A 22,399-nucleotide genomic window follows, 5' to 3' on the forward strand; every position below is an offset into this window, starting at 1 on the left:
GACTCGAGCTGATGACTGGGTACTAGTTACTAAGGTGTCTGAATTATGTGCCAGAACTTCTCTTCCTTCAGCTGCGGGCCTTCAGAGCTCTGCCCTTTGCGTGTCCAAGGGAGGGCCGAAGGAAAAGAGAACTCCGTGTCATGGCTGCTGTGGTCCTGCATCAGCACTAGGCAATGAATGGATTGTTGGAAAAGGCTAATAAGGTGAAGTTTGGGGATTAAAATGCATTTCACTCTTCCTTCTATTTCCCCTTCTACTTATTCCAATGGATTCAGTTGACTTTTTAAATTATGGAGCTTTATTCATAAATTTCTGATTAGACTTGTGAATTGTATTCACACATGCAAGGATGGGGGGCACATTTTGTAAGTTTATGAAAATCACCTATAGGCTTATCTGCGAAGCTGCAGCTGACCGGCAGTATGAGATGGATTGTTATTGGTTGAACTGTGTTCCTTTTCCCCAACCACCTAGAAACAAAACAAAATAGATATGTTGGAATTCTAACCTCTAGTACCCCAGATGGTGATTTTATTTGGAAATTGGGTCACTATTGGGTCACTATTAGTTAAGATGAGGTCATTGGTATTGGTCCCAATTCTCTTATAAAAAGGGAAAATTAAAACAAAGAGTCAGACAAAGAAAGAGGGAAGATGTGGACTGACAGGGAGGCCTGGAATGGATCTATCCTTCAGAGCCATCAGAAGGAACCAGCCCTTCTGGCACCTTGATTTCAGACTTGTAGCCTCCATAATTGTTTGTGGAACAGATTTCTGTTGCATAAGCCACTTAATTTCTGGTACTTTTTTTACAGCAAACTAATACATAGGCTTACACTTTAAAATTGTTATTTCTTACTTTGGACACCATATTGTTTCATTGATATTAACTTGGTCACTCTAGATATTTAGTACAAGAGCAATATCAGTTGAAAAATTAATTTGAAGTTATTCTTACAGCTTATTTTCAGTGAAGTTTCTAAAAATCATAAGTATGTGCATCCTCTGTATCTGTTCTAATAACACACTATATTATAACCTAGTTAAGCATTTTCCTAATATGGTTCTTTGGTTCTCACCAGGAACGACTGAACAGATCAGGTGCTAGACTTCAGATTTCCTTCTGCTTCTTGGCTGGTATAGTAGTTGTGTCAGATTGAATTTCCAATTTCAGAACACTCTGAGACACACCCATATGAATTTACCCACTGCTCTTGCCACTTCATACCCTAAAATACCTACTATGCCTTGACCATTACCCATGAGATTTCTGATCCTTGACAAGTCTTCCAGTCTAGTGAAGATGGAACTTCTTCACCCCTGAATTCCAAGTGTTACCTATTTTTGTCCATCTTTAGTTACTACCTTGATTTCTCGCCTTGCCTCTTTTGCTTTCTAACCTTATCCCCAGGTTCACTGATGTTGGCCTTGGGGATCCTGTACTCTTTACTAGACACCATTTAAATTATCTGGTGGAGGCTAAAGTTTTATGAGTCGGAAACTGTAATGGGGGTTTGTCAGGCCTCAAATGAGGGACAAAAACATCCAATGAGACCTAGGGAAGATGGCTGAGGTTGCTAGAAACTGCTGCCAACACAGCCTGCTCTCCATGCCTTGGGAGCATGGACTTTAACTCTGCAGAGCAGTGAGATGGTCTAGATCATCCTCGCATCCTTGGTAAATAAATGCCTAAATAAAGGAATGTAAGAATTTCAAGTAGATAGCTATGAAGCAACATGAAGAAATATGGATGCAATTATATTCACATCACCCTCCTTTCTCACGGGCTTCAAGCTACATGGAAGGGTTGAGGTCAGGAGGATGAGGAAGCAGCAGCTTGGTAGAGAGGCAGGTGGCCAGAGAGAGGCACCAGCTTTCTAGCTTTTGAACGAGGCTAATGCCCCAGGGTCCCCGGCACAGAGGCCAGAAGCCATGCAGTGCAGTGGCCAGGAGTGTATGTCCTGGGGTAGCACAGGTAAGGTAGGAGTTACACCTTAGCTGCTTATTAGTTGTAGAACTTTGGGAAAAATACCAAATCTTGTTGAAAAATCCAGCTTCTTAATAATCCAAAGTATGGTGAAAAAGATATTATTGACCTCATAGACTACAATGAGGATTAAATAAGAATGTAAAAGCTAAAATCCGGTGCCTAATACTAAAAACTCAAGAAATATTAGTTGTTCATACGTACTCTCTTTTAGGAAGAAATGAATAGTGATTCTCCATTTATAATTTAGGTTTTAGGCTCAAAGCGCCAGGTAGATCTCTCTCCCATACCAAGAAAATAAGCAAACAATTTATTTTAGGCATTTTCTAATCCTATGCCCAAACTGAGAATGTTGAGTAAAACAGTCTAGCAGATAATGGGTTTATGGGAGAACTCATAAAGGATTAAGATATCTCTGTGATTCACTCATTTACTTATTCATCCCTGCCTAACTTTCACACTGAAGGATAATTCAATAAATCTTCATCCATCTATACGTTTATCTAGAAAATCAGAGGCAAGTACTTGAGACATCAAAATGTTTGTGGCACTGACAACACATACCACAGTTTATTTCTAAAACAGCTCATCAGCTGTAAATTGTACATTTAAGAATTTATTAAATCCAGTGTTACACAGCCAAACAAATATTGACATGATGCATCATCACAATATGCTCTCAATAACAGCTTTTACATTGCTAACGAGTTTTGCCAGAAAATCAGAGATTTATGCCGGTTTGTCTGCCAATCTTGGCCGCTGTTTCGCATCCAGACAATTACCACAACACCCTCTATAAAGCAAAGCAGATAATAGAGCCTCTTTTCGGATGCTCACAATTCTTTTTGTTGTATATATACTGAAAAAGAGCCTAAGTGCGTCTATACAGATTAATGAATGTTAAATTTCTCAAGCCAAGTGAGATCACAGAAATGTTCAAAAAGCAAGGTTTGAAGTACCCTTTTTCAGTTTGGAAAAATATTTCAATATAATTCTAGGAAAATTATAGCAAGCATGTAATGATTTGCAGGGTAGAGTTTATAATCATATAGCCCTAGGAGCCGATCTCATTCTAACTTTGGACACATTAACCTAAATCTTGGCTGTTTAACATTAAAGAAAAAATTAATACCAGCATTTTGCACAGAGATTAAGGATTAGAGATCATACTTGTGAAGTGCCTAGCACTGTGCCCAGCACATTAAAAAGGTCTTGGTAAAAAACATCTTCATTTCCCATATAGCTATGTGGATTTTGTGGTTTCTGAAATGGGTAAATTTTGGGGACCCAAAGAAATGAGTCTTAATTTTATTTCATCTCCAGCATTTAGCAATTCCCATGATATAGCTAATAATTAATATATGTTAAAAATAGGAGACTGCTTTTCAATTTTAAAAGTGATTAATTCATTTAAGTCAGACTAAATTCTCAACTACAAGAAATGGTGAGGAATATATTCATTAACCACATATTCTAGCAGAAGTTATTAGGCATGAGCTACAAATTGTTGCAATTTTCAAAGTTTTTATCCTCTTATGTAGTCTTTTGATCAAAGTACTTGTTACCTATTACATGCAAGGCAATTTGGAAATCCTGTTTTAGTCACAATCTTATGCTTTTATAAAATCTATACTTTAAATCAGAGACAAATATGAGACTCTGCATTTAACAATTGCTACAATGGGGTAATGTACGAATTGCAATGGTTTCTTAGAGAGTTAAACATCTAGCTCTGCTTGGGAGGAGTGAGGAAAGGCTCCATGGCTTTTAAACTTGAAGAATCAATCCTAGGTTTCTCAGGAAAGACCACTGTAGAACATAAAGGCATAGAGGTGTGAGACCATGGCACAAGAGAGATAATAAATATTTGTAGTTCAGTATAGCTGCAGTGCAAATCAGAGAAGGAAACTGTGAGAAAGTCGTGGTAACAGCTGACTGAACAGTTCATGAAGTGTCTAACAGGTCACATATAGATTTTTATTCAGTAGGATTTCGACTAGTGGAACTACACAATCGTATTTCCATGCCAAAAACCCCATTACAGTAGTGTGAAAGAGGGAACAGAGGGACTAGAAGCTTTTCCAACATCATTTATGAGAGGATGAGAGCTTTTTTTTTTTTTTTGAGAGCTTTAATTATAGTAGATCTTGAGACAGATTTCATAAATGCAATCAAAAAAGAATCTTGTGATGGGTTTGCTATGGCAAAAGAAAGGAATAAAATCTAGTGAGTTCCAAATACCTGGCTTAAGCAATTTGGAAGAATGGTTTAATTACATAGCCTGATTTAAATAATGATTTATCTATCTCCAGTATTATCATAGGGTGGTTCCAGAATTTCTATCTCGGAGGGCTTATGGGCAATAGTCTGGTTAGAAGATTACCAATCTTGTAGTTGCATCTGCAAGATAAATAAAATTACAGAAACATAAATTGTCTGATGGAGCTTATGAATATGGTGCCATAGTCCTGCTCCCATTATGCCAGTCTATGGAGTGGCACCAGAATCATAATTATCTTTATTTGATTGACTTTTACTGTAATGTCCTATGATTTTTACATTTACCACCAAATTTACATCATGTATTGAAAATGCCATTCATGATTATTATATACATATTAAGTACTCTGAAATAAGAATTTAAGCCCTACACATTTTCTTTTATATTTTTAAATTTATAATTCAATACACATACAGATTTGGTATACCGTAGACGATAAAAAAGGTACTAGAAAATTCTACTATGATGAGAAGAGTTTCAAAGTCATAAAAGGGGTCAAATTCAAATCTTAACCTACTTCAGTCTCTTCTGTAAAATGGTGATAATTTGGAATTGTTGAAAATGAGGTAAGTGGAAGTATATCCAAATATCTGACACACAGTGGATGTTCAATACATTTCTTTTGGGTGAATTACTTATGTAAATTATATATACATGTGTACATATCTAAGCACAACTGACATAATATATAAATATGCATATGTATATAGACATATATATATATATGCATATATGATTTACCTATGTAATTGACTGTTTTGTAAACAGCCTTGGGAGCAGTCAACTTAGAATTGCTCCATTAAAGTGTATTAATACTTTCAAATTCAAAAATCTTTCAATGACTTGGGTAAAAGATTATGATAGATTTTTAATATTTTAATTTGGGAAAAGGGGGCTTCAAGGGGACTGCATTTTCTTCCCATTAACTTTTCTTTCAAATAACTAATTTTAGGAAATAAAATATCCATAAAAACTATTGTACTTAAAAACAATGTAAAGGGAGGCTTTATGACCAGAGTCATTAGCTAGCCTCTCTGCACTTAGTCAACTACTAGAAAACCACGAAATGGAATGTATACTTTCCAAGATTCTAGAACATACCCTTGGACTTAATTTTGTTCATCTACAAAGTGAAAGGTTGGCCTTATCATTTTCAAACCCAGCTGCACAACAGAAATCACCAGGACTGCTTTTTGTAAACAGATTCTTATGTAACATGCAAGATTTTAGGATTCAAAACTTTTGAGGTGGTTTCTAGAGATCCATATTTTTAATTCTCTAGGTGGCTCTGATAGTCACTTAGGTTTAGAACCTACTAGCCTACCCAGTTACTTTAATCTCTTTTTTGTTGTTGTTTCTGAAGAGGGACTGGAATTTGGAAGTACATCTTCATTTCTATGACCTACATCTTTGCCCCTGCTCACCTTTTTTTCAACATATGCTATATACTGGCTCAATGGATGTGCTGATTAAGAGCTTTAATAATGAAGTAAGAGTAGACAATACAGCTTACAGAATGACAAATGTATTTTCATAGATATTATATACTAATCATGTATTTAAATACGACATTTCAAAACATTCTGCACAAAGAACTTACAGATCACAATTACTTAATAACAAAATGTCCAGTTCTTTAGGAAAATGTTTGTAATTTAAGGGACTTAGCTACAACAAAATTTTTAAAACCAAAGAAATTACTTTATGGCAGAGGATATCATAACTTACGTAACAAAGCAGGCAGATTTTGTTGTAGACACAGGATGGAGGGAAATCTAATTTAAATGGAAAAATTCAGGGAATGGGGGCAGCCTGGGTGGCTCTGCAGTTTAGCACCGACTTCAGCCTGGGGCCTGATCCTGGAGACCTGGGATCAAGTCCCACGTCAGGGCTCCCTGCATGGAGCCTGCTTTCCCCCTCTGCCTGTGTCTCTGCCTCTCTCTCTCTCTCTGTGTCTCTCATGAATAAATAAATAAAATCTTTAAAAAAATTTTTTTTTTCAGGGAATGGGTATTCATACATTTGAGCATTTTTTGTTTAGAAAAATAAAAACTTCCCAAATATTAGCAGCATACCTTTCTACCTTTACAATTCAGAATTTTACTGTTCGTCTGTCAAATATATGACAGCATCTGGTTAGTTTCTTAAACTTAATTATCAGTGTCACCCTTGAGATGCTGACCCTGTTGCAGTCCTTTCATATTTTTTTCTCAATGAACCTATGGCCTTTGACAGGGAAGGTAACTGAAACACGCTTAGATAAACTGGTCTTAGAGATACTTTATTCATGAGTAATTCAGCAAGTACTTATCGAAAGCCTGCTACATTTCCAGGTCTAGAAAGAGCAAGATAGATACAAAGCCTGCCTCCAGGGAGCTCACCATCTAGACTATAGCAGGCCCAGCACTGGTTCAGAATTACTATGAACTTTCCTTTCATCTTCCAAGATTTATATAGATATTAATTTCCTCTGTAAGGGCAAATAAAATCTTCCCTTATGCATATCATTTTTTAGATTATCATAAGGGGAACTCTGAAGTCTGTGTGTTGACTAAGCCTACTTTGCTTTCTCTGATTGCCCTTCTGCTCCTTCTGACAATGTCATATTTTCTTTCCCTCTTGGTTCTCCACAACACACTCTGTGCTTTTGCCAATCCAGTTGGCTTTTTCTGTGACACTCTTTCTGTTCCCCTTCACTGTCTTTTGTCTCCTTCCTCCTTACTAAAAGACTGGTCATTGGGGCTTTCCTAGGATCCTTTTCCTGACTTCTTATTCATATCAGTGACTAAACTTAACACCTCCTTAAATGTTGGGTCTTTAGTAAGCATAATAATCAGGATTTCCAATTAGCATTTCCTAGAGCTCTGTTGTGAATTGACATCTTTCCAATACTCTCTTCCTGAATGCTATTTAGAAATATTACCCTCAATAAGACAAGGATTTCTTGAGGATTCCTGTTTTAAAGTTGTATTAAGAGACTGATAAAGGATACATAACTCAGCAAAGAATGCTTCTACTTTATTCTCAGTTCCTACCAAGACTGTATTCTGCAAGATCACAGTTAAAACTCTTTGGTGTGGGATATCAATTTTATACATAAGGGCTAGATCAAAAAATTCCATTTTGGGGTCTCTAATATAGTCTGAAACATAAACAAAACCTAAATGATAAAAAGCTGAGATAGTTAACTATTCATCACTATGTCTATGTCCTTTATCATAAAGAATATACAATTAAGAATTCAACTTTTTTTAAGTCTCCAAGTCAGATGCTATCAAGCATCTGGAGCAAGCATGTATGTCTCATGGTCCTTTTATAAAATTTTAACTCAGACACACAGAAAATTTGGTAAACTTTAATTTTCCAAATGTTCTCAGTAAGAATTATCAGAAGCATCCACCACTTAAAAAAATACAGCTGGATAATCCACTGAGCCCAAATGAACTACCTGTTACGTGTTGTGAGGTAGCAATGACAGACTATGATCTTCTGTGGAGATGGTACCCTTTGTGCATAAACATTCCCTTGTCACAGGAAGAGTGTGAATAACAAGAAGGGACAGAGCCACCCTTCATTATTTCATCAGCTACTGGTCTTTTCAAAGTTTTAAATGCCTGATTTCAGTTTTACAACAATACCAATATTTATTTGGAAAGGTCATCCTATGTTCCAAGCAGCAGATATTAACAACTTCCAACACGATCTCTAGGAATAATTCGAAGTTCTGAACCATGCTTTAGGAAAACATTTCCTACACAAACAAATAAAACATAAAGTCAGGTATTTTAAAAATGACAAGTTATCTTAGCATTCCAACAACTATCATAATACAAGATACAAAGAAGTGTAAAGTAAGTAGGTACAGAAGCTCAAGTAACTTTAGAATCTAACTCCATGCTTTTTAATGCCTGTTCCCATTCCTCTCACATTCTCACAACCCAACCATATCTGAAAATTTTAAATAAGAACACTAGCCACAAAAGTGCTAACACATACACTCAGCAAACAACAATGTAACTTAATTTAACCATCAATATTTGCTAATTTAGTACAGAATAAAATACCTAAGGACAAGAAAAAACAGTAAATATAGATTACCACAAATGACCGAAGTTTAGAAACCTGATCTAATCTATTTTTGCTCAATTGCTTGCTGAAATTTTCTTCACGCCCCATGATATACACAATTCAACTTTTAAGGGTAATAATACAACACACAACGTGTTACAATAAGCAGGAACTCAAACAATATGAACTACTGAACATTTCTACAATAAGAAAAAATAAAACCTTTAAACCCAAGATACCTCCACAATAAAATGCCTCATAATTTTCAATAATCTTAATAACATTATATACTTAAAACCACTGATTAAAGCAAAAAAGTTACAATTTTACATCCCTCTTCATTTTCTACATGGCTAAATTTCAATTCCAAGGCCTCATGAAGACACTGTAATTTTGTACAGTACAGATGTACTTCAGAATATAGTAATTTAAACGTAACTACTACTCAAATTGAGATCACACTACATTAAAACATGCTTAATTTTAAAATACTATAATTAGATGATAACCCAACAAAAAGTACATCTAAAAATATAAAATTACCTATTAAAAAGTTTAAGACTACTTTTACTTTGCCTGCTTGTTAGGACATTAATATACCACACTGTAGTTGTAAGTGTGGACTAAGTCTCTTGAAATTTTAATGACCGTACTTCTTTAAAATAATAGTAACAGCTAGCACGTACTGAATGCTACTATGGATAACACAAGCTTAAGCACCTTTAATACTTACTAGTGAGGTTTTGGCTTTCTTGTAGCCAAAAGCATATATAACTGATGCCCGTCACAAAACAAATTATTGCTCAGACACATAGATAAAGACTACTATATAATCCTTAAAAAACAGCTATCATTCTGGTAAAAATCCTCTCGATTCTAATTAGAATGAATTAAATGTTCAGTTTCAATTGACATGTGTAGCCCCATCCACATCTCCAGAAGTTTCAGACAGATACTCACCAGCAGTCTGTGCAGGATTTATTCCTATTCCATCTAGAAAATAAATTGTAAAATTACCTAAGTTCTTTTATTTCTCAAGTTAAAATGGTTTAATACAGTAACAAGAAGAGATCTGTCGCTACAGAGTATACAGGCACAAGCCAAAGAATTTAAATCCAGAAACGTGAATGACAAATCTTTCAGGTAGGTTCCCTGTTGAAATCTTGTTCTTATTATGCATTTACACACACTGCTGGATTAGAGGAGAATATCTGCCAATGCGATGATCCTGATTAAGTTCCACAGAAGACAGTTTTTATTCTATTACACCACACCGAGTGAAAAGTAAAAGTCAAAAGAAGCCTTAGGTCTGTTCTTAATCATTTATGTATTGCTCCTGGGCATAAAATCTTAAGGCCAGGAAAGCCCACAAACTCATTTAATTCAAGTTGCAGGGAAACCTGATGATAGTTTACAAGGCACTTTCCTAACAGCAATTCATTTGTAAATCTAAAACTTTCCCGAAAGTAGGCTAGCTTTCATTTCAGGTAGAGGAACACTTCAATGGGACAACATATAGAATATTTCAGAATGAGAAATTCTGTCACATATAAACTAAAGCATGCTACCGTGCATTAAACCCGTCATATCTGGGCTGCCCTGACTGCAGATGAACCACTGGCCACCACCCACAAATACTACCTTGTATTTCTGCAAGACCATTAAGGCCTTCCTGCAATATTTACTCCTCAACTTATTTCGGTACCTTCTCACAGGGCTAGTTCCATCTCAATTACTAGTATTCTAAGATATTCAGAATTTAAACTATAGACCTAATTGAACGAAATCCTAATTATTTCAAGCTTGTAACAAATAGTTTACTGTCAGGAAAGCAATAGCCAAAACAAACAAACTAACTAACAACAAAAAAGCCATAGCAAAGGTATATTCCCACTCAACTCCTATATTCTAGAAGCATCTACAAATTATTAAAAAACAACACACCTTGTTAATAAATACACAGAAAAGTTATTTTTAGTAATCTGGCATGAAACGGTAAGGACACAAAATACTGTTAAGTGCTACACTATACCAAAAGCATAAAAACCCTGAAAAGAGCTCATTACGGACAATAATCTTGACTCAGTGTTTACAATCACATGTATCATTTATGTTGATATAAATTTTGGTCTTTTTTATTTAAGTCGATTTTAATTAATCTGACTTTTTAAAACAATTTCTATAGCTCTGTGGTAATAGTTTTAAAATGAATTCTTACCATTGGTAATAATTGCACTTGTTGCTGCAGGAACTTTAAACTGAAAGGGAGAAAAAGGAAAAAATACACTTTTTATCTTTATACAAGTCTATATAAATAAAATATATATAAACATATAAAAAATATGTATAAACTATAAAAGTGGTTAGCAAGGATGGCATACATATAATCAATTCTATAATCCTAAAGTGTGATTTTTCTGTTAGGATAAATCATGTCACCAAAGAAAATACTATAATTTGCTTATTTTAATGAACAATATTTTTTAAATACTGGATTTCACTGCCTCTAGGACACCATAGATTACAAAATGCACCTTATTTTATGCATTACAAAAATAGAAAAATGCTGTCAATAAATCTATGATCAATGTTTACTCTTTCAGACTGAGACATACTACTTTTATCATATTTAACACTTGCATAATGAAAAATAAAAAAAATTGCCTAGAACATTTCTAAAATTTGTCTGTAGAAATTGTAATGTTAAACAAATGCTCTCCTGCATTTAACGGAAGACCAACCAAAGCTCAAACTCCTTCCTCAAATTTTCTTTTGAATGTACCATCTAACTATGCCACCAGGAAATAACTAGTTCATGTAGGTGCAGGTGATGTCTACTAGACAATTATGTGATGATAGCCACTTGGCTAACAGAGAAGAGTAAGACCCACTGATCTACTTCCAGAGGTGTAAAAAGATGCATTTTTTTGAATCCAAAAATATGGCATGGAACTTATTAGTAGCTAAAGGGAGAGGTCTTCTTTTAATTCTCTAGAGACCAGCAATTGTCAAAATGTGTTCACGTCCTCATAAGTTCATTCATTTATCTAATGAATATTTACTAAGTACTTCTATGCAATAGACTAGTTTTACAGATATTTTACAGCTGAATTCTGTGATCAAATGAGTTTGGAAAATACTAAGGTAAAGTAGTATTCTTTTCAAAATCCTTTAACATGCAGCTAATACAGTTTACTTAATGTCAAGAAGGTAATGGTGAATGAAGTATTTCCTATACTCTTTAGTCACTGATTGTAATTTTTCATGGTTTTTGTTTTGTGGTTCTAGGGTCTTGGAAAAATACTCTGGGAAATGCTTGCTCTGAGTATTTATAATGGTCACATGCATAGTTAAGAAAAACTAAAATTTAATTTAATTAAAAATCAAGTTTTAAAATAAAAATTTAACTATGCATTAGAACAATAACCTGTTACTGGATTATGTTCCTAAATAAACCTAATTTTATTATCTCTATGGTACATTTTTATTTGTAAATGTCCTCTTAAGGATTTAAAAAACTTAAATAAACCTGGGAAGCCTGGGTGGTTCAGTGGTTGAGCACCTGTCTTCAGCCCAGGGCATGATCCTGGAATCCCAAGATCGAGTCTCACATTGGGCTCCCTACATGGAGGCTGCTTCTCTCTGCCTATGTCTCTGCCTCTCTCTCTGTGTCTCTCTCATGAATAAATAAAATTAAATAAAATCTTTAAAAAAATTAAACTTAAAGTAACTCTGAAATGTGCTTTAATACATAAATATTAAGATTCCTAAAAAATTATTTAAAGAGATTGTAATATCTAAAGAAACTCTGAGCAAATACCCAAATTAATTATAGGACATCTTAGATTTCTAAAACTTGAGTATTACAAAATTTCTAGTTATCCCTACTGAGTGTCTTATTCTTAGATTTTGTCTATTTTAAGATAAGCTATTCATTTTTAGTCACATCCATATAGTGGCAGCATATTTATGAATAAAAAAATGTAAGCAACTGCTAACATAATCTTTCCCTTTTCCAGAATGTAGAACCAACAGTTAAGCCGACATCTGGAGAAGAAGCATCTCTAGTAATGTAAAATTCAGCAACTATTTTCTTCAGCCTATACTACTGACGAGTTTTCTTCTGGATGCAAAGTATTTATTGTTCTTAAATTTTATTTTCTTTCTCAGACCTCCTAAATCTTCTAATTTAGGATGTTAGGCTATTCAGATTTTGACAACTCACTACTTAAATTCTTAGTCCTACTGGGGAATTTTCTTCTTTAAGACATTTTACTAGGGATTTAAATCTACAGACTCTCAGTTTGTCAAGTCAACTCTTGCTCACGGAAAGATCTTGTGAAAGGCCTTCTCATTGCTGCCTGAAAGTCATAACCTTTCTAAATGTGTAACACATGCAATTCATAACAATTATAAGCTACATTAAAACCTCAATAAATATATTCAGGTACGTGAAATTTGTTAAGTTTATTTCCTATTGTATACCTGTTAAGATTTTTTCATACTTTTATCAGAAGACCAGGATCACAAGGCCTTCGCCTTACAAAGTACATATGTAACTAAAATATAATAATATTAATTATAGTTCAAATTGGCCTACTTCTTAAACTGCAATTTGTGGAACTCGCTATGCCCTAGAACCAGAAATAGTTCTTGCATGTGATCTGTGCAGCAGAAAGTAATGCTGAAAAGAAAAAAAAAAAGAAAAAAGAAAGTAATGCTGATGCTGTATTCAGATTTGCTTTCTACTTCTTTCTACTTATTCTCTATGGGTGAAGAAGATTAAAATTGACCATAAAACAAGTACTACACTTTTCAGTTCAATTCTGAATGAGTGATAAATGATGTCAATAATCTGACAAATACATGTAAGCACTGATGAGTTGGCTGATTTTCCATTTATAACTTAAATTCAGAGTAGGATTATGGGGTAAGCCAGTTAATTACTTACTAAAATTATTTTTCTGACTAGAAACTTTTTTGAAGATTTTGAATCAGAACATTTGGATCTGAGTCACTCTAGATTTGTACAGTACTTTTAACTTCACAAAGTATCAGTAAATGAAATTCTATTTTTTTTAAAGATTTTATTTTTTTTTTATTTTTATTTATTTATGATAGAGAGAGAGAGAGAGAGAGAGAGAGAGGCAGAGACACAGGCAGAGGGAGAAGCAGGCTCCATGCACCGGGAGCCCGATGTGGGACTCGATCCTGGGTCCCCAGGATCGCGCCCTGGGCCAAAGGCAGGTGCCAAACTGCTGCACCACCCAGGGATCCCCAATTTATTTATTTTTTAGAGCGGGCATGTGCACATGCATGCACGAGCAGTGGGCAGGGGCAGAGGGCGAGGATGAGAGAAACTCAAGCAGACTCAGAACTTGATCTCACAATCTTAAAACCATATGTGAGCTGAAACCAAGAGTCAGATGCTTAACCAACTACACCAGCCAGGAGCCCCCAAATTTAAAGACTTTTGACAAAGATACTGCTAAACTGCATTTCATACAGGTTGTTCCAAATTCTGTACTTACTTCTTCTGCTGCAAACTTTAAGACTGCTGTGAAAGGTGTACTTTCAGGAACACTAAGTCTGCAAGAAGAATTAAAAAGAATTTTTTAAAAAGGTGATTATTCTTAAAGCCCCTCATTCCTTATTTTGGCTAATGTAGTAGAGCTGGACAAGGGAGTCTTTTGAGGCTGAAAGTTGTCTATTTTGCATGCTATGTTCATTAACTTTAAAATGAGAAAAAAAAAGCAATTAGTTTTATAGCTGAAATGATGCGCACAGCTCCACCTGAAAATTAACCTATAAAGGAAACTTTATATATTTTTAATATTTTGATTCAAACAGGTCTAGCATATAGCCTGATGCTTTTATTCACAAATGGATTTCAAAAAGTTGCATCTCTTCTAGGTCTTTAGTCCCCTTTTCCATCTCCAGTCCAAACACCTCTTCACCAGATGCAGGAAGGTCATTTTCATCATAAGAGGCTATCTGGGAAGCATCAACACTCCCTCACCTTTTGATGAACCTTTCTGTGTGCGTTTAATAATCATGTCTAAAATAGTAGACTAAGTTGATGAAAATGAGTATGTTCACTATGATAAAATGTGAAGTGATCTTCTACCTTTAAATCATTATCAGAAAAAGGGCTTATTAATACAATCTGAAAAAATATTTTGGAGGGTAACGTGTGATTTTGTCACTAACTTGTACAGTGTTAAGTATACAAAAAACTACTGATTAATGATTAATCAGCATGAATTAATTAATCATTATTAATTTGTATGAATTTTCCAATTTAAAAACTAAAAACAGAATTGACATTATACCCTAAGAAAACACTTAAAAACACAGAAAAGAGGTTAAAAATATATATAAAAAACTCCTAATGTGAAATAAATATTCATTCAAGACTAAAAAACAGAGTATCTTTCAGAGGGAAGTGACTGGCAAGCTAACATTTCTCTTTGTAACTCCTGTTTGTCACCACTATATTATTCTTTAATGTTTTAATAAATTACCATCATGTAACATCTTAGATATGTGTCCCACTTCTTCACTTAGTTTACAGATCTCTGAATATAAAAATCACTAGCTGCCACAACACATCATAATAGAAGTATGAATAGATTCTTGGCTGCCTCCATTCTATTTTTCCAAAATACCACTAAAAGGTGAAAACGGAAATCATTTTTTTCCCTTTTCTTTCCTTGTTTTTTGGGAGACAATTAAAACAAAGTTCTAAAGGATAGCCATTTGTTTTAAAAACATCTAGTAAAATGAGAATGTGACAGTTTACAAAGTGGGGAATTGTATTTGGCAAATATTTCTGTAGTACATTTACAGTTTAGAAACTGAGATTCGTTTTCCTGAACCTCTGCTTCAAAGGAACTTCTAAAACCTTAAGGTTTCAATTCACTTGTGAACTAAAGACAGGGTATGTCCCTGTGATACATACCTAAATGTCATACTGATATTCATTAAAATAGATTTTTACTTGTATCTTTTTTTTTAATTTTTATTTATTTATGATAGTCACAGAGAGAGAGAGAGGCAGAGACACAGGCAGAGGGAGAAGCAGGCTCCATGCACCGGGAGCCTGACGTGGGATTCGATCCGGGGTCTCCAGGATTGCGCCCTGGGCCGAAGGCAGGCGCTAAACCGCTGCGCCACCCAGGGATCCCCTTACTTGTATCTTAAATTCGTGAGACTGTCCAAAGATAATCCAATAAAACATAAAATGAAAACACATTTTAATGCATGTTCTAAGTGACAGAGAATTACAAAGGAATTGGGAATTGCAACCCCACAGATTTTTATCTAGATTTGAATTTGTTTTGTTGGCCAATTGCATCATTTTGCAAATCCGGCACTGAAACACTACATTGGTATTTTGAAAAAAATGAGAATTATTCTTTATGTTAAGATAAATTTTAAAAGTAAATTACTGGTAAAATTTGTCTATTTAATAAATATTACATATAAGCAGAAATATGACAGAACTTGACAAGTGCTGTTACGAAGAACTAAGAATAAAGTTTCTATAGGAAACTGAAGAACGGTGAAATGTAACTCCCTGGACAATTACAGAAATCTTTACTGAGGTGACATTCTGATTATTAAAGGGTGTTGTTTGTCCAGAAGTGGTGGTCATAAGACTGCATTCCAAACATAAAAAAGAACATGTGTAAAAGCAGGGAGGATTAAAGGGCTTGCTTGTCAATCTGGGAACAGTGACTGAAGCTTTGATTAACTATGGTTGTAAGGGAAGGGGAGAAAAGAGGTGGGAAGTAAGATTGGAAAGATAGGACTCAGACTGAAAGAGTTAAAGGTATATTTAATTCATCCTATAAACATGAGCATATCTGATTTAACATTTCCATAATTTAATGGCAATACCAAGAGTTAATCTATCAAAAAACAAAACAACAATAAAACCTCTGATATTCCCCAAAATAAATCTGGAATTGAAACATCCTTTTTAGGGCAGCCTGGGTGGCATGGCGGTTTAGTGCCGCCTGCAGCCCAGGGTGTGATCCTGGAGACCCGGGATCGAGTCCCACGTCGGGCTCCCTGTGTGGTGCCTGCTTCTCCCTCTGCCTCTGCCTCTGCCTCTCTCTCTCTTTGTGTATCTTTGTGAATAAATAAATAAAATCTTAAAAAAAAAAAATCTTAAAAAAAAATCCTTTTTAGAATTCAACTATTAGTAATGTTAGAAACTCAAAGCACAATTATCTATCAAAGCATTTATTTACTGGCTTTGCAAGTGACAAGTGACATTAAAAAGCCAAAGCAAATTCTCCCGCAAATTTTACGAATGGCATTTAACAGTACCCAAGTACTAGTTACCACTTACTTCGAATACGAAGTATAGCAGAATTAACTTTACATACATGCACATGTCATACATATTTTATATACACACATATCCATATACAGATTATACATACACACCAAACAGTAGGTATGTCTATTAAATTCATTCAGTCATGAATATTAATTGAACTAGTAAAAAGTTCTGGGCACTCTTACAGATACTACTGCTGTCCTACTCTGTCCTTTTTCCCTCCTGTTCTAGAGAATTATCTACACACTGATGAGAATAATCCTATAAAGGGAGAAATCAAAGGTGGTGAGGAGAGAGGGATCTCTGGACTCCCATCTACTCTAAGCTTGAGAAGACACAAGTGCCCAAGTGGCACAGCTTGGTTTTTCATAGGAATAAAATCATGTGTTCCTTTGTAAAAGGATGATGAAAAGAAATTATGGGTTTATAAACATAACAATAGCTTTACAGATGTGGTGATGGAAAGATGCATCTTCCTCTGATGGCTTCAGCAAAAGAGAAAAAAAAAGCATTGTAGAAAGTATGAATAGATTTTTAAAAAATCCTTTTAGAGAATAAAGAGATAGGAAAACTTGGGAACTGTAACATAGTGTTAGGTACTATTGAGCACAGTTATGAATTTTATACAAGATCCATCAACCTAGGATCCTACGCCTGGGTGGCTCAGTGGTTGAGTGCCTACCTTTGACTCAGGGCATGATCCCAGGGTCCTGGGATCGAGTCCCACATCGGGCTCCCCATAGGGAGTCTGCTTCTCCCTCTGCCTGTGTCTCTGCCTCTTTCTCTCTCTCATGAATAAATAAATAAAATCTTTTAAAAAAATCCATCAGTCTAGTTATAATTTTCAGTAAAGACCTTTAGTTATGTAGGGAACATAGTGGCTGAGTTCAGAGGTGGTGTTTCACCAAGCAAAACATACTGGGGAAAGAACACCAGAGTTGAGGTGAGTGGACCCACCAGAGAGTAACTGGACCATGGACTCTAAGAGAGTAAGAAGAAAAGGAATGGGGTAAAGCAGTGGAGAGAGGGTAATGATTGATTTAAAAAGAGATGTGATCAATGAATTAAAAGAAACATTTTGGGCAGCCCAGGTGGCTCAGTGGTTTAGTGCCGCCTTCAGCCCAGGGTGTGATTCCTAAGACCGGGGATCAAGTCCCACGTCGGGCTCCCTGCATGGAGCCTGCTTCTCCCTCTGCCTGTGTCTGTGCCTCTCTCTCTGTCTCGGTGTCTCTCATGAATAAATAAAATCTTAAAAAAAAAAAAAAGAAAAGCAAAGAACTTTTTTTTTTTTTTTTTTACAGAAAAAATATTAGAGTAACTCAAATTTAAAAAGAAAACAAGGTCATCCACAAGGGAATACTTGAAAATGACACCTTAGCTGGAGCAGTTACTGAAGGCCTTACGGTTCTAGGCTGCAACCATAACTATGTGAGATAAGATGAAAGATTTACCTGGAGACGAATGATCGAGAAAGCTTAAGGCTGGGAGTTGCATGGGTCAGATAGTTAAGTCACTGAGGCTGATGACAACTGTTAAGAGTTTCGTTAGGTAGGCCTTGATACTAGTTATATTAACTATGAATAAAATCCTACTGAAGTCTTGCCCTTTACCGCATCTTATGCGACTTCCGGCAGCAGTAACCTCAATAATCGTTTGTCTAAAATCACAGAAGATTCCGGGTGAGTATGTTGTTAAACCTGTGCCAACCCATCACTCAACTGCTGAAGGAGAAAACTAGGGCCTCGCGTGCCCTATTTCTGCACTCCCTATTCCCACTTACCACTCTTTATTAAACCCCAACATAGAAAATGTATGATTTGAGGACCAGTACTTTGTGACGCCCGGCTGTTGAGTCACTTGCACAGGAACCAGAAGCCTGACCGTACTCCACGTTCCAGTAATTTCAGAACCTGGACGGGGCTGTCTTCCCTTACTTCCCGTTAGCAGCTGGTCAAAGCAGCAAAGCGCCTTTCCAATCAGAGCAGACAGGGACTGTTCGCGGACCCTCGCAAATCATTAGAGCCCTGCCACACGTCCCCCCGCTCCACCCTCCACCCTCCACCCTCCACCCCCGCCCCGGGAGCCCCGCGGGCCGGTCGGCTAGCAGCCGCGGCGTTCCCGTCCCGTCCCGTCCCGTCCCTGCTCCCTCGCGTCTGCGTCTCCGTCTCCACTGCTGGGGTGGGGGGAAGCTCCAGGAAGGGCAAGGGGGAAGGGAAGGGACGGGATGCAGCCTGCTGGGGTGGGAGAGCGCCCGGAGGCCAGCCTGGTCACCGCCTCTCCTCCCGCAGCCCGCAAGGCCCACCGCCGCCCGCTACTCACACTTTGTAAGGCAGCCGCGGGTCCGACGTCAGCGTGATCTTAAAGGAAACCTTCGACCTGAGGAGGGAAGCCAGAGTGAGTTAAAGCCGTGCAGCAGGGCCAGGGGTTGAGGTTGGGGTCAGCACACACTCACATCGTGGAGCCCTGCGGACCGACACCCCCGCCGACGCCGCCTGCTCGCCCGGGGCCGCGCCACCCCCGCCCCCCCGCCCCAGGCCCACGTCTCCCTCCGCAACCCGGGGGCCTCCAAAGCTTGTGTTGTCTGAGGCACTGCCTGAAAATCGGCTTCGGTTGCTTGTGCTGGGCGGAGCCTCCGTGTTGCAAAGAGCTACTCATTTAGCATTTAAAGTTCTGAGACTAGAGCATGGATCGTATGGAGGAATATTTTTCGAACTGCGGTTATTTCCTGCCGTATTTCCAGTCAGGCAATACAAATGTGGGAAGAGACGGCGGGACGCTAGGTCCCAGCGGGCAGCTTGGGGCGGAAGTGAGGGCACAGAGTAGGCGGGCGCGGCGGGGCGCGGCGGGGCGCGGCGGGGCGCGGCGAGGGGCGGGACGCGGGCGGGACGCGGGCGGGGCTGGGGGCTGGGGGGCCGGGGGGCTGGGGGGCCGGCCTGCCGCGCAGTTGCTAGGGCAACCTGGTCGCCGAAATCCTGGAGTGTTGAGTTCAAGAAGCTGGAATCTTCGCCTCTCTTTAGTATTAGCATTCTTCTGTCTTTCCAGCAATGCAATCCTGTTGTATCTTGCATTTCAACATTTTTTTCCTTAACGCTAGGCAATACTGATGTCAAGTTTCAACAGACGACAGAGGAATAAAGTTGGTGAGAAAGGTAAGATCCCTGTGCTAGAAGAGCTTGGAATATACATGGAAAGGGCAATCCAGGGAGGCCTGGGTGGCTCAGCGGTTTGGCGCCTGCCTTCGGCCCAGGGCGTGACCCTGGAGACCCGGGATCGAGTCCCACGTGGGGCTCCCTGCGTGGAGCCTGCCTCTCCCTCTGTGTCTCCGCCTCCCTCGCTGTGCACGACCCTCACGAATAAATAAGTAAAATCTTTAAGAGAAAGAGCAATCCGTGAGCGGGATTTCACTAGTTTGTTGTGTGGTCTAATAGTATTGCACCAGGGAGCTGGGGCTGGGGCGCCGATCATGAGCACATCTATTCAATTTAATAACAAACTTTGAATCCTTTCTAGTAAAGTTCAGTGCTGCGGATGCTAGAATGGGTAAGAGGGTAGATGCCAACCCTCCATGGTCTAACAAGTTCTTGTATAGTGAAGATAGACCGTATATGCCCTCTGAAGTCTACTACAAATGTAAACATCTGTGTTCGCAAAAATAAACATCCCTCTCCAATGTCTGTAATTCCCTTTTTAAGAAGTATTGCAATGAATTATAAGATAGGAAACAAGTAGGTACTAAAATACTGAGGAAATCTAGATAATCTTTAGGCTATTATGTTAAGATTTCTAAGGAGAGATGTCTAAGAGGAATAGGGAAAGAGCTGCAGGAGGAATGTGAAAGACCAATTTCCGTAATTTTGTGTCAGTGCTGTTCTGTGGCGACAGCTCCCCGGGGAGAGAATGCAGACTCTGACTTAGGAAAGAAAGGCTTCAGTATGATGCATGGCACCTGATTTTTTTTTTTTTTTCCGATAAGAATTCTTAGTGGGAGTTTTATTTCAATGTGTTATAATTTTATTTTCAAATGAAATTTACCTAGATATCAAGGCAAATTCTCAGACTTATTATTAATTTATTTTGTCAGTTATCATGCTCATTCTTCACTTCTAAAAACGCGGGTCTTGCTATCTAGAAAGAGATTGAGGCAAATGATTTGGGGATTGACAGGTACAGCTGTCAATCTATGGGATTCGTTGGTATGACTAAAATTTTTGAGAGTAGCAGTAAGAAGAAAACTACTGATTGTGTCTACCTGGTGTCAAATAGCCAAAATAATGAAGAGATTAGAGTAAGTACCTGAAGAGAAAAATATATATATTTTTAAAGATTTATTTATTTATTCATAGAGACACAGAGAGAGAGAGGCAGAGACACAGGCAGAGGGAGAAGCAGGCTCCACGCAGGGAGCCCGATGCGGGTCTCGATCCCAGGTCGCTAGGATCAGGCCCTGGGCTGAAGGCGGCGCTAAACCGCTGAGCCACTCAGTCTGCCCAGAAAAAATATTTTGTTCAGAGTTTTTATTGTACTTATAAAAAAAGTACTGAAGACAAGATTCAACACCAGACAGTGTGACTTCAGTACTTACATTCCATTGCTTCTTCAGAAAACATATTAATATATCAAAAGGACAAGCGGAAAACATTGTGTTCAAAATTACCTATTCCTAAATGTTTAGAATTCTTTCCCACCATACTCTAACTCTCCTACCCCTGTATCAGTGCCCTCAGAGTCACAGTAATTTCTAGAGGCTTCTGAGTTTTATTTTTCTTGATACCAGAAAAGAAATGATACATAGATTCATTTATACTTAATGTTTTTTGTTCTTTTAGATTTTGCTAAGGCATTTAGCAAAATTTGGCAAATATGTCAGAAAAAGAACCTTATTTATTGAAACATTAAAGTGTTGAAGTGCATTTAATGACTGTAAACAAAAGCAAACTCTGGATTTTAGGAGGTAATTGGCAAATGCAACATTTTAAGGCAACATACAGCATAAACGGTCTAATGTGTTTTGGAAGGATTCCAATTAGTATCATGTAGAGGCAGAAATGATTACAGAATGCACACTGTGACCATATTTGAAACCATTAAATATAAATGAACATACAAATATTCTGTTTGCAAAAGCATATAAATTTCTCATTATTAGAAAGGAAATGGAGGGAAATTAAATTTGTATAAAAACTAAAAAGATTTGCTTAGGTAGTCATAAAAATCCTTCTTACCTTCACTTATCTGTAACCAGCTTTAAATAAAATAGAAAATGTCAGATTTGGAAGCAAAAAAAAAAATTGTCTTCTTAACTTTTTCACCCTAACTCGACTATATTTATGATTATGACTAAAATCACCTGATACTTGAGTCCCATACAGGGTGCTGATCTTACCACCCTGAGATCATGACCAAAACCAAGAGTTGAATGCTTAACCAAATGAGCCATCCAAGCACCCTTGTACTAGATTATTATGATTCCATACCCTTCCCAAATTTTCCTGAAATTAAATGAGGAAAAAAGGGCTTTTCTTAGGAAGGTTCATTGTTTGACTCTAAGCTTTATAAATGTGAAACATGATCACAAGACTTGCAATATTTTAACTACAGAATTTATAAAATACTTCCTTATGAGAAAACTTTTTAAATTATTAAAAAAAACAGGAATTTACCAATCTTATATAATTAAATTTTCTCTCTAAATATTGTGTGAATTATTTGTTTAA

The 22,399-nt window shown here is 37.1% G+C and overlaps 1 protein-coding gene across 6 annotated transcripts; it reads right to left on the reverse strand.

The window, feature by feature from the left end:
- Positions 1-275: 275 nt before the first annotated feature.
- Positions 276-19,206, reverse strand: UFM1 (ubiquitin fold modifier 1). Of its 6 annotated transcripts, none has more exons than XM_038573172.1 (7): positions 19,138-19,206; positions 19,005-19,061; positions 13,867-13,924; positions 10,554-10,593; positions 9,296-9,328; positions 7,906-8,018; positions 276-470 (listed from the first exon to the last, which is right to left on the reverse strand). In XM_038573172.1, coding segments are annotated over exons 1-6 (258 nt in total). In that variant the 5' UTR covers positions 19,140-19,206; the 3' UTR covers positions 276-470; positions 7,906-7,950. The 6 variants fall into 6 exon arrangements, 5 of the variants coding, with proteins under 5 accessions (XP_038429100.1, XP_038429102.1, XP_038429099.1 ...); XM_038573171.1 differs by lacking the exon at positions 276-470 and adding an exon at positions 2,520-4,386; XR_005378310.1 differs by lacking the exon at positions 276-470 and adding an exon at positions 2,523-4,386 and having other exon boundaries at positions 7,716-8,018.
- Positions 19,207-22,399: the final 3,193 nt, after the last annotated feature.

This window comes from Canis lupus, chromosome 25 (genome assembly GCF_011100685.1).
Source record: "Canis lupus familiaris isolate Mischka breed German Shepherd chromosome 25, alternate assembly UU_Cfam_GSD_1.0, whole genome shotgun sequence".
In the NCBI taxonomy this organism is placed as follows: Eukaryota; Metazoa; Chordata; class Mammalia; order Carnivora; family Canidae; genus Canis; species Canis lupus.